The sequence below is a fragment of the Canis aureus genome, chromosome 22 (assembly GCF_053574225.1).
Source record: "Canis aureus isolate CA01 chromosome 22, VMU_Caureus_v.1.0, whole genome shotgun sequence".
Taxonomy (NCBI): Eukaryota; Metazoa; Chordata; class Mammalia; order Carnivora; family Canidae; genus Canis; species Canis aureus.
Window position 1 is genome coordinate 45835578 of NC_135632.1, and position 12891 is coordinate 45848468.

Consider the following 12891-nt stretch of genomic DNA (forward strand, 5'->3'; position numbering starts at 1 on the left):
CATTTCTTCCTTTCCTATAACTCCAATTTACTCACCTGTCTCTGATAAGTAAAGAAATAACCAAAAAGTCATTTATTCATTTAACAATGCTGAGCTCCTGGTGCAGACGTAATAAGACTCAGTAGGACTTAGTTTCTGCCTTAAGAGTTTAGTCTACTGGGAAGAACAGAAAAATCTAGCACGGGGCGTGAAGCATAAAGGCTATGTGTGTGTGGGGGGGATACATGCCAAGAGAATGAGTGGATTGTAACTCAGGATGTTAAACTATATAGAAGCTGCATACAGGGCCTGAAACCTTTGGGAACTTTCATGAAAATGATGCCTGAGAGGAGGTGGGATGGGTGATCCTGGAGATTTTAAACCCCCCTTGGCATGTAATCTGATGGATTGGGGACAGTCTTACCAATGGCAGTGAGGAGGCTGAGCTACTGGTGGGTGAGGCTGGGGGCAAAGGGAGGACCATGAGGCGGAAACTGCAGTAACCCCGGCTGATGGGGTAGATGTCTCTACGGGATGTGTGCAAACCAGACTTAGCTGTTCTGGGACCTATGTGCCTCTTAGGGATGATGAAGCTGAGGGAGAGGTAAGAAACAGTGGGCTTATCTTCAGCCTGTTGTTCCCTGGTATGGCACTCTGGGTGTTCGTGTCTGGATGCACACATTGAGTTTTGGCTCGAATCTCTGGTGTGCATCTGGGAATGGCACAAAGGATTCCTTTGGGAATACCACTTAGAATGAATGTTGGGGGAAGTATTCTGAGGCTTTCTGAGGCCCTGTAGGAAGGAATGTGACTGCAGATGTCTGGGGTTGGGTGAGGACAGGACCCCCGATACAGATCCTTGTCTAATGTGAAGCTATAAAGAGAGATGTAATGGGCAAGCCTCTCTCATGTCCTCCCTCTTTAGTGAATGAAAATAAGAGCAACTTAACTTGCTTAGGTAAAAAGGAGGAATATTCTAGAAGACTGCCGATGTTTTTAGTAACTAGGGAAGGAGTAGAGAAGCAGCTGGGCTTAGAGGCAGGGGAATGTGGAGGGAGCCCCTCTTTCTGCTCTCTCTGGGTATAAGTATTATATTTTCTCAGTCCAGAGTGGCTTCTTCTCAGGGTGGAGGGCTAAGGCTATATCCCTCTGGAGCTTCCTACCCCAGCTGCCACTACTGGAGGAGCTCTTCCCAAAGTTCTGATTCAAGGGTTCCAAGGGAAGGGTTCTGTTGGGGAACTCTGGCCTGCAGGTCTGGCACAGAGAACATATGGGAGGCCCTGGGGCCTGCTTGTGTGTGCCTCAGACGTCCGCTCAGAAGGCCTCTGTGGTGAGCCGAGCAGCCATCCCAGAGTGTGTGCACCCTGGTGACTGTCCTGCTACAAGGGTTTATTAGGTCTTTTTTTTTTTTTTTTTTGGTTTATTAGGTCTTGTAAGCAGGACATGGGCCCTCCTTTTCAAAGGAGCAATCACAGTAGAGAAAGTTTGGGGCATTTTCAGATGTTGCAGTGCTGACCTCCCCCCCCCCCCCCCCCGCCCCATTCCTTCATCCAAGGCAGGCCTTGAAGCTCAGATTTTCTCAGCTGTAGTTGCTTAACTGACTGGTAATTTCAGGGAACCCCTGTGGAAACAGGCAAATACTAGGGCTGTGTTTTTTACTAAATATTTTCTTTTTGCTGGGTAAACAAAGCAAAGGTTCTGTAAATGTTGCAGCGATTACACTCAAATAACTCACAGAGGTCATCACTGCCGGTACCATTAACCTGAACCTTCGCAGACCAGGGGCAAGACCTGGGTTCTCCTCCTGGCTCTCCTGCCCATCCACAGTGGTGTGGGCCAGGGCACTGGGTGGAGGCTGGGAGGTAAGCCTGGGTTTCAGCTCTGGTGATCAGTATAGTATGATTGTGGTCAGGCTCCCAAATCTTTGAGCCTTGGCTTCCTTACTCCAGAAATTTTAGTCCAACCGTCTCACTTTAAGTCCTTTCTATGCACATGACTCTTTGAGTGTGTTCAGAAAGGTGTCATAATCTTTTCCTAGGGCTGCAATAACAAGTTATCACAAACTGGGTGACTTCATCAATGGAAGCTCATTCTATCATAGTTTGGGAATGTTCTCCCCATTCCCAGATCTACTCCCCAAAGATCACCACTCTTGTTTGCTTCTTAAGGCCTTCCAGAAATTCTTCCAGTGGGTCAGGTGTACACATATACACACAGATATATCCTTAAGCTCTCCAAGAGCTCTACAAATTGTTCGCTAGCTTGCTTTATTCACCTTCATTGCACATCTTGACATGGCTTCCTCTTATTTAGATCAGCTTCATGGTTTTAACAACTGTTTTGAGTTCTGCACTCAGCTGCTGCACCTTTCTTTGTATAAAGGTCTCCACTTACTGGATTTTTGGATTTGTATCATGCTTTCGCTTTCATAAAGGACAAGGCAGTTAATATCCTCATGTACTTGAAAGAAATATGTTTGTAGAGTACATTCCGAATTAGCTAACTAGATGTGGGGAAGTATGTGCATTTATTTCCATAGACAGATGCCCCACCACTTTACCCAGACATCAGCTGTTTGTGAGTGACTCTCCACCCTATCATCTTGCTGACGCAGGGTATTTTGGGGACTTTTTGATGTACAGAAGTTTTAAGTTTTTTATGAATGTATGTCTATGGTTTCTGCTTTTGCTATCATTAGGGTGGCCTTCCTTCTTGAATGTGAAGGTTACATTCCATATTTTTCATGGCATTAAAATTTTTTTGAACAGATCTAATTCAAGAATCAAAAAAATACAAAAAAGTTACCATGGAAAGGAGAGAGTAAGTCTCTCTCCTCTGCCCACAACCCCATCCCCCCAAAAAGGTGAATACTTTTATTTCTGGTGGATCCTTCCAGAACTTCTTTATGCACATGTAGGCAAATGCGAATATCAATTCTATTCAGCTCTTCCCTCGTTTTTTGTTTTTTTTTAACTTGTAGGAAAGGTAATGTGATATATACACTATTCTGCATTTGCTTTTTTCAAAGTATTTTGGAGATTATCCCAGATCAGTACATAGAAAGCATCTTCATTGTTTATTTTTCTTTCCTTTTTAAACACTTCTGTAAGACTTTTTTTTTTTGTGGGGGGGGCTACACTGTAATTTCTTAAACCAGCCTCCTGTTAATGGACTGATCCGAGGCTTTTATAACTACAATTTGATGAGTGAATAATCTTGTACATTTTCCATTTCCGGTGTGTGCAGTCTGTACGATTGGTTTCCAGAAATGGAATTGCCAGGTCAAAGGCTATATGTATGTGTCACTTGGCTCAGTATTCCCAAATTTCCTCCTGGAGCAGTTGCAGATGATCTAAAATTTGTATGTATATTTTCTCTTACTGCTTTTATGATTTCTTTTTTTCAATCATTTTTTTAAAACGAGATACTTGCATGTAATAAAAGGCACAGATTTTAAGTGTACTGTTCAATGAGCTTTACTATAGAGCATTTCCATTCCCTGCAAAAGTGCAACCATTCCCCTTTCCCATCAATAGCCCTCCCTCCTTAGGCAACCACTGTTCTCATTTCTTAGATTTGCCAGGTCTAGAACGTCACTGAAGTGAAATCACACAATATACATTCTTTTGAGTCTGGCTTCTTTTGTTCATCATGGTATTGTTGAGGTTCTTTATGTTGCTGTGCATTTTATTACACAATTTGTATTGGTTTTCTATTTCTCTCATAACAATCACAGACTTGGTGGCCACATAAATGAATTGTGTCACTGTCAGTAGTTCAGAAGTCTGGGTTAACTTGGCAGGTTCCATAAGACTGAAGTCAAGGTATTGGCTAACTGGGCTTTTACTGGGAGGGTCTGCAAAGAAGCACCTTCTAGGCTTATTCATATTGCTGGTAGGATCCAGTTCCTTGCAGCTGTAGCATTGGAGGTCCTGTGCCCTTACTGACTATCACCCAGAGGTCTCTCTCAGGTTCCAGGGACACCTACCTTCTTCTTGATGTTGCCTCCTCTCCATCATCAAGGAAGTCTGTGATGCGTCTGGGTTTTCTCTAGTTCCACATCTTGTTGCATCTCTCCTGTCTTCTTCTAGCATCTTCTTGACTCTGGTCAGAGAAAGTTTCATGCTTTGGGTGTTCATATGATTAGACTGGGCTCACCCAGGTAATCCAGGATGATATCCTTGTCTAAAGGTGTATAATCTTAAATTACATCTACAGAGTCACAAGTTCTAGGCTTTGGGGTGTGGGCATCTTTGGTAGGGGCGTGTGTGTCTACTGTTCAGCCTACCACATGGTACAAGTTAGAAATTTAATTTCTTTTCCAGATATCCAGCCAGTTATACCAAAGTGATTCATTCTTTTACCATCTATTAAAAAATGATCTTTTCTTAAAATTTTTATTTTTTGAAGATTTTATTTATTTATTAGAGAGAGAGCAAGAGAGAGCGAGAGCGAGCGAGCAAGTGAGCACAAGCAGATGGAGCAGCAGAGGGAGAGCAGACTCACTGCTGAGCAGAGCCTGACCTTGGGCTTGATCCCAGGATCCTGACCTGAGCGGAAGGCAGATGCTTAACTAACTGAGCTACCCAGTTGCCCCTTAAAAAGCCATCCTTATCCCACGTGAAGTTTTTTCATAGTCTATATTTGTTTCTGTATATTGTTTTGTTCCACTGGTCTGCCTACTCTCACATTAGTATCATCCTTTAAAAATTAGATAAGTTTCATAAAATCATTTAAAAATGGTAGAGAAGATTTTCTCTCAATACTTCTGTTTTTTCCTCTGTAGAATAGATTTCTATTTGCTACATCCCTGATAGTCACAGGTGATCCACTCTCAGTCTTTGGTGTGTTTCCAACATTGTGTACTTCAGAGAGCACATACTTTGCCCCATTTGGTTCAGGGTCATCAGAAGTGCTATCTTCAGGGACCAGGCTGTGTATGGGTAGAGGAGAATTCAACATTATACGTATTTATGTTTGAAACTGGAGCTTCTATTTCTGTAATGCATGGTAAAATTTGACTTAAAGCTTTGGAGTCGACTTTTCCTGCCCTTTCCTCCCCTGAAGTCCATCTGCTGCCTAAATCTATCTTCCATTGGCCCATTTCTCCCCATCTTGCCTGGGACTAGCACAATGCAGTTAGTTTTTAATTTATCCCCAGCTCAAAACCCTCTAGCTCTGTCCAGGGTAGCAGTCACTGGTCACATTAGATATATACATTAAAGTTAGTGAAAATTTAATAAAATACAATTTTCATTTCTTCAGTTGTAGCAGCCATATTTCCAGTGTGTAATAGCTAGTGGTTAGTGTATTGGATGGTACAGAACAGAACATTCCCAGCATCATCGAAAGTTGTAATGGACAGTGCTGCTTTTCCAATTGCATTTAAGATGAGTTCTAGGACCCTCAGGTGGCCTTCATGATTGCAGGTCATTCTCTTGGTGGCCATTACCTCTTCCCAGCCTTACTTCTGTCCCCTACCCCTGGCAGTTCTTGAACTGTGAAGTTCAGAGCCTTTGCATATACCATTCTCCTTGCGCTACCCTTCAATACCCCAACTATTCATTTTTTGGATCTTGGCTTTAAATATCACTTTCAAGAGAGATCTGCCTCGCCCTCCATATTCTAATGTTATATTCTCTAATGTTATATGCCAAAAAGAGGCATAGATTTAAAAACAATCAAGAGACTCTGCATATCAGGGAGGTAGATATTTGTGGTGTTTACTTTTTTGCTAGGAGTATGGATGGCTTTTAGGATAAAATTTCACAGGGGCAGTTTGGAGCTGGACAAATCAGCTGCTTTTCAAATCACCATCTTGACTTTGGTGTACATGTAGTTGGGGATAAATGAGGCTATAAATTGAGGTGGAATAATTTAAAATTGATTGATAACGGGGATTGGCTGGATTGGGACAACCCTGGGTTTATGGCAGGTCACTGAGCTGGGCTTTGATGGGTTGGGGCAGGCTGGTGAGACAGCTGAGAGGGGCCAACACAATGGTCTGCTCTTTCTTGTTCTGTTTAAATACCCAGGTAGGGGCTTGGATCCAGTAATTCATACTTTTCCACAGGCCTTTTATAAAAATGTGAGTGAGTTTCTTAAGAAAATCTCTACTTTGCTTCTGCATTTATGTCTCTGCACCCAGGAAAAAAGAAAGAAAGACAAAGAAAACAAATTGGGCTCCCCAGAATGAGTTCTGACTTTGGATTTATTTTATTTTATTTTATTTTATTTTATTTTATTTTATTTTATTTTATTTTATGTAGGCTCCATGCCCAGCATGGAACCCAACATGGGTCTTGAACTCACAACCCTGAGATTAAGACCTGAGCTGAAACCAAGAGTCAGATACTTAACTGACTGAGCCACCCAAGTGCCTCTTGACTTTGGATTTTTATCCCAGACTGTCTGTGGCTGCCTTTTCTCCTATGGAGAGTAGGAAGGAGTCAGTTTTAAGAACTGTTCTCCCTGGCCTCGTTTGGAGTTGTCTCTATCCCCAGCATTTCAGAGTTCATCTTAGATCATTTACTGCTTTTGGGGTCTTTTGAAACGATTTTAATAAGTAAGGGAAAAATACCCCCACAAAAAACAAGAAAAATGAATTTTCTATCAAGATTTTGGGTGGCACTCAAATAGTGTATGAAGATGAAGCCTCCTTCTGCCCATATTAGTGGCCCCAAGCCCACCTCTGTTTGCAGTTTTTGCTCTGCTCCTATAATTCAGTTATAGAATTTCCTGTGTAATATGCAGCAGGTAATAAAAGCCACAGCAACCTGGATCTGCTTTGCTTCAGATTTGCCTGTTTGACAATCTACTGAGTGCATTTGTATTTTTCTTGTTTCTAACTTCCTTGGGTGTAACTGAGCAGCCCACGACACCTCCCCACAACTGGACCTTGAATTCTGATAAGGATACAGTGAAAGTGAATGAAAGCCGCACCACGGCAATGAAGCTATGTCTACTCTTAGCTTTCATACCGCCACTGAAACTGGAAGTGAGCGCTGGGTGCCAGCCAAATCATCACATGTCTTGGGGATTGACTGGGTGCTGACCTTTGACCCTCTGTCTTGGTTTTTCAGAGTATAAAGTCATACCACTTGGGTTTGGATTCCAGTGCCACCTTCCATGTAATTGTGACAAATAGCCCCAGTTTCCCTGTCACATGGGGACAATCATGACTGCTTCATGAGCTTTCTTGTAAGAATGAAATGGCATGATTGATGGAGAGCACATAGGAGCTGCTCAGAACATATCGAGCATTGTCATTACTACTTGTATTCAACAATTTCATCCTATAAACAGACTGCCTAGTTGTTAAAAAAGAAAAAAGATCCAACAGCTGAGCCCTCTGTGTTCTAAGGAAGAGATGTAAAACATTCCTCCCTGTAATGAGAATGTGATTGCCAATAAATCCTATTAAGAAGCAAAAAGCCTTCTGTGTGGTTGGCAATCCCCCTATTTCCTGTGATGTGATTTTTACCAAGAAAAAGCAGAAACAAGCAAAGGAATACCTCTGATGTTTGCTTACCTAACATTAAGAGCTCATTCTTTGTGTCTAGAGGAGTATAAAAAATACCCCAAATTCTGACATGAATAGTTTTATTGTATGTATAAATACAGTAGAAATGTTTTGTGTTTGAATTCTTCAGTAAGCCCTTAAAGAGTCTCATTTTAATAACATTTATGTCCTGATTATTAATGGTGTACATTGTAGAACAGTTGAAAATTCAGAAAAACACTAGAAGGAAAATTAAAACCCTGCCTAATCCCAATGGTGTGGCTGTTAGTTAACATTTTGGCATATTTTTAATATGTCGTGTGTGTTTAAAATTCAATTTAGGGGGTGCCTGGGTGGTTCAGTTGCTTAAGCGTCAGCCTTCTGCTCAGATCATGATCCTGGGGTCCTGGGATCGAGCCCCCATCGGGCTTTCTCCTCAGGTAGTCTGCTTCTCCCTCTCCCTCTGCCCTCCCTCCTCTTCTGCTTGTGCTGGCTCTTTCTCTGTCTCACTCTCTCAAGTAAATAAATAAAATCTAAAAAAAAATTCAGTTTGGAATTATACACCTATTTGTGTAGGCTGCATTTTTCATTTACTAACTTAGCCAATCATTACGTATTCTTTTACAACTTGATTTTTGAATTAACTGTGTGGTCTTGTGGCATATGGATATTCTGTAACTGATTCAAATCCATTATGGGTTATAGGACATTTAGGGTTATTTCCACTTTTTCACTGTGGTAAATATCTATGAGACTAAATCTATCCATGATGTAGTATATTTCCCCTGTAAACAGCATATGACAGCCCCCAACATCTGAGGTCATTTTTAAAAGTATTTTCCAGTGACACCTTGCTGTAATTCTTCATTTCTTTGGTCATCAGTGAGTGGGATCCTGTTTATTCATTTTCCATATATTTAGAAATTATTTGTATTCCTATGTGAATTGTGTGTTTAGGGCCTTACACATTCTGGACAAATTCTTGGCCTTTTCTTGCACTGGAAAGGTATTTCTAAAAGAGACATGGGGGTGCTAAGCTGGCTCAGTTGGTAGAGTATGCAACTCTTGATCATAGAGTCATGAGTTTGAGCTCTATGTTGGGCATACAGATTACTTAATAAAAAAATTAAAAGAGGCATATTAATCTGTCGGTGGTTAATGGTGACTTCTTTTTCCTAGTTGTCTAATCATGGCCATTTTAAAAAACTGGATAGATAGCTGACAATACTTGGAAGAGAAACATGTTTGCATCTGTAGTCAATCAATTCTTGAACATTTCTTCATGTTCAACTCCATCATCTCTATATAAATTTGAGCCATGGAATTGAGAGATTATTTAATGGAAAGTATGGGTGAAATTTTGTACTCTGACCTGTTTAAAAACCGTGAGCCTCAATTCAGATTCACAGCTCTGGCTGTGGAACGCAGTGCCATTCCAAAACCCTATCCTCGTAAGCTCATATGGGTTTAAAATAGGCCATCACTTGTATCTGTTTAGATTTGCTGCTCGCCCTGTTCCAGAACCCCACACCAAGATTTGAAACGATAATAATAATAATAATCATTATCTAAGATCAATAATGTTAGACCCCTCCAATGGATTATGTGACCCCCCCCCCAACTCCCAGCTGTGTGGCATATGCAAACACGGGAATTGTCCTTGTTCATAATCCAGACTCCCCTTCCCACCTTGCCTTTCCTGGGAGGAGGAGATGTGAAGGGGCATCTCTTCTGAGTCCCACCTTTTCTCTGCCTCCTTGGTGGCTCCTTCTCGAGGTTTCCCAAGACCTCTCCTTTCCACTACCTTTGCTCAGCAAACACTCCTGGACTCCGTAGGCAGATGGGTCTCTGGGCACCTGTCTCTGACTCCTCAGGCCACACCACAGAGAATCCGTAACAGGCAACCTTCTGGAGCTGGCCTTCCAATCGGTTACACCACAAATATTTAAGTGCCCACCATATGCTAGTCTGTAGGGCTACAAAAATGAATAAGACAGAAGTTATGACCTGAAAGAAGTAATCTGAGTGACAAATACTCTGAGGCTTATTTCATAGTGTTTAAGGAAGGGAGGAGGGCAAGAGAGGCAGTGGTTGTGGCTCGGTGTCCTAGGCCCTTGTACACGGAGGCCTTCAGCACTGCTTTTCCCCCTCCCAAGAGAATGCAAGGACTGTCCACTGAGTTTTTCTTGTACCAAAAGGCGATCTAACGCAGGGGTCAAGAGCAGAAACAGACGTGAGGTCAGAACCGGGGAATGCCATTAGCAGCTCCTTGGGCAAAGTGATTTGAACCTCAGTGAGCCCATTTCCTCATCTGAACAGTGAGGACAGTGCCTCCTTCTGGGCCATAACAGGGGGTAAATAAGAAAGGAACAACAGTGCCAGTTTGGAGAATAGCTGCCCCTTCTGGGGGTGGACGCTACCCGAGGGGTGTAAGCTGCCTCGTGGGTGGCAGCAGCCTGCTCCCTCGTGCCTGAAGAAATGGCATTCCTCTGGTCGCTGCCACCTAGGTCAGAAAAGAACTGGGGGAGAAATGGTCTCATCAGATGCCCTGTCCTGGTCCCCTGGTGGCAAGGGGCGTTGTCAGGATGTGCTCTCCGCAGGTGGGTGGGGCCAGAGTGAACAAACTGCCTCTCTGACTCCCAGTGATGCAGACGTGAAGGGCTAGAGCCGGGGCCCCACACAGGGCTTGGCAGAGAGCCTTAACTCCGTCCTCCGCCTCCCCACAGGATGGATCCCACAGCTTACGCTGAGCTGCTCAAAGAATCTGGCAACCAGGTTCTAAAGAATGGGAACTTCTCTCTGGCCATCAGAAAGTATGATGAAGCCATCCAGATTCTTCTGCAGTTATACCACTGGGGGTAAGTGCTGGGATTTACTCCCCACCTTCGGTGTTTGTTTTTGTTTTTTTAAGTAAATGGAAACTCACCCTGTCACTTCTGTTTTCTTCTCATTTCGTATCACACCGCCTAGTTTCTGTTTTCTTTCTTCCCACTTCCTATGCATGAGCTCAGAAATGGCACAGAGAAGACTAAATCATAGAGAAACAGAAAGTGAAACACAGGGAGACTGTTGGTAAATGCTGGAGAACTTCCCCTTTGTCTGGTGGTGGGTATCAAAGTTCCTGGGAGGATCCAAGTCCCCGAGCTCTCAGCTGTCATTTGTTTCATTTTCCTGATTATCTGTGCCACCTGTCCCCTGGCTATGGTGGTGTGTACCCCAGGGGGGCTCAGGCTCACCTCTCCCCCGCCCCTTCAGCTTCAAGTCAACCTGTGCCCAAACATTTTAGGACCATAACACACTTCACGACTACAGAGGACCCCTGAAAGCTTTTGTTTATGTAAGTTGTAGCCATCAATGTAGCCTGGATTTGAACTTAGAACTGAGATAAATTTAAAATATGTATTCATCCACCTACTTAAAATGCCAATAATGAGCTCATTCTGTGTTAACCTGGGTAACACATTTTAATGTGTTAAGATAAGTGTGAAATATAAGCGTAGTATGATAGATGTGTGATAATGTGGAAGATAAGCGTATTTTCCAAACCCAAAAATTTTGTGAGAGTGGCACATTTTTCATTTTTGCAGAGCTCTCTAACATCTGTCTCAATAGAAGACATCTGACTTCTCATATTTGCTTCTGCATGCGATCCAGTACGATATTATACATTGTGTAGCCTCCGGAAGATTCCCTGAACACGTATGAGAGAATGTGTGAAAAAGGCACATAATGTCTTATTTCCTCTTTACCACTGTAGCTCATTACCACAATTTAGTGGCTTAAAACAATACATATCTATTACCTTACAGTTCTAGAGGTGGAAGTCCTAAATGAGTCTCATGAAGCCAAAACTGAGGCATAGCAGAGCTGGGCTTTTGCAGAGGAAAATCTATTTCCTTGCCTTGTTCAGCTTTGGGTGGCTGTCTGCACACCTTGGCCTGTGGCCCCTTACTTCATCGTAAAAGTGCATCCTTCCAGTGTGCTGTTGCATTGTATCTGTCTCCTGTTCTGTAGCCTTATCTTCTCCCTGTCTGCCTCTCATAAGGATCCTTGTGATTGAATCCTACCCTGGGATAATCACCCCTGAAGATTTAGAAATTAATCACATCTGCAAAGTTCCTTTTGCCAAGAAAAGGTAATATTCTTTAGGGACCACTATTCAGCCTGCTACTGTTGTGAAAATACTTGACCTTGTGGGCTGCCTGAAATGGTCCTAGGGCCCCTCGAGGTTCCCACACCATACTTTGGGAACAGCTCCAGTTAGAGGAGGCATTTGTGGGGTGTATGCAGCCTACACTTGTACTGGGAAATGCCACTGGGTGACATTCCTGAATCATAGCTCCCCCTTCCTACCTTCCTTCACCTTGGTGCTTACCCTCTAGCTGGATGTGAGTTGAGTGTCATTGATTTGGGCCTGTAAGTCTGCCCCTCCTGGCTCAGATCATAGCTGTGTCAGAGCTGGGTCAAGAGCACGAAGAATCTGACTTTCTTAAAGAGGAGATGTTGTGTAGTGGTTATGGCTGTAGACTGACCCCACACTGTGGGGTCCCTAATGGGACTTTGACTCACATGTTCTTTCATGACCTTCCTGACACTGCTCCCCTTGCCTGTCTACCTGCTGCCTACCTTCCTGTCACTGCCAACTGACAAAGGGATTTATTTTAGGTGTATGTGATTTACTGAGCAAGTGCTCCCAGTAGAAGGGGATGGAGGGAAGCAGGATGGGGCAGGGGAAGGCTCCAAGCAGGGATGGTGGGTGTGTCAACTGGAGGTGGCTTCAGCCTGATTGCCTGGGGAGCTCTGGAACAGTAGCTGTACTGCAAAGCTGGTACCACTTTGGGGCAAGGGAGATGACCTTTTGATTTCCATGTCAGCCAGCCATTGACTGTAGGCTGCCTGGCGCCTGAAAGTTGTCCTAAGCAGGGGGACTGTATTAGTCAGTTTGGGCTGCCATAACAAAATTACCACCAACTGGGCAGAGTAAACAACAGGAACTTATTTCTCACACTTCTAGAGGCTGGTGAGTCTGAGATCAAAGTGCCAGCCAATTCAGTTTCTGGTGAAAGCTCTCTTCTTGGCTTGCAGATGGCTGCCTTCTCACTGTGACCTCACATGGTGGGGAGATAGCGACAGAGAGGAAGCTCTCTGGTGCCTCTTCATCTGATCATGAGGGCCCCACCTCAGCCAAACCTAATTACCTCCCCAAAGGTCCCCTCTCCAAATACCATCACACTGGTGGGTAGGGCTTCAACGTATGGATGGAGGGGCACAATTTAGTCTGCTGCAGGGGCCTAACTTCCTGGGGAGAAGTCAGCTCCCGTCTGGCTGAGGGCAAATCTTGAGAACAGGGCACTGGGAGCCCCTAGTGACAGCCAGTGCTCACTGCAGCTGGGGAGGGCTGCACTGGCTAG

The 12891-nt window shown here is 43.7% G+C and overlaps 1 protein-coding gene and 1 long non-coding RNA gene across 3 annotated transcripts in view; one reads left to right on the forward strand and one right to left on the reverse strand.

Moving 5' to 3' along the window:
• TRANK1 (tetratricopeptide repeat and ankyrin repeat containing 1) overlaps window positions 1-12891 on the forward strand; it is a 99184-nt gene that overhangs the window by 9170 nt on the left and 77123 nt on the right. Inside the window, exon 2 of the mRNA XM_077865871.1 lies at window positions 10207-10338. Within this exon, the coding sequence (XP_077721997.1) occupies window positions 10207-10338 (132 nt within the window). The remainder of the gene's footprint in view (window positions 1-10206; window positions 10339-12891) is intronic.
• Window positions 3455-10531, reverse strand: LOC144294155 (uncharacterized). Of its 2 annotated transcripts, none has more exons than XR_013361543.1 (3): window positions 10407-10531; window positions 9223-9456; window positions 3455-4083 (listed from the first exon to the last, which is right to left on the reverse strand). It is a non-coding gene; the product is annotated as an uncharacterized LOC144294155 (long non-coding RNA). The 2 variants fall into 2 exon arrangements; XR_013361544.1 differs by having other exon boundaries at window positions 9170-9456.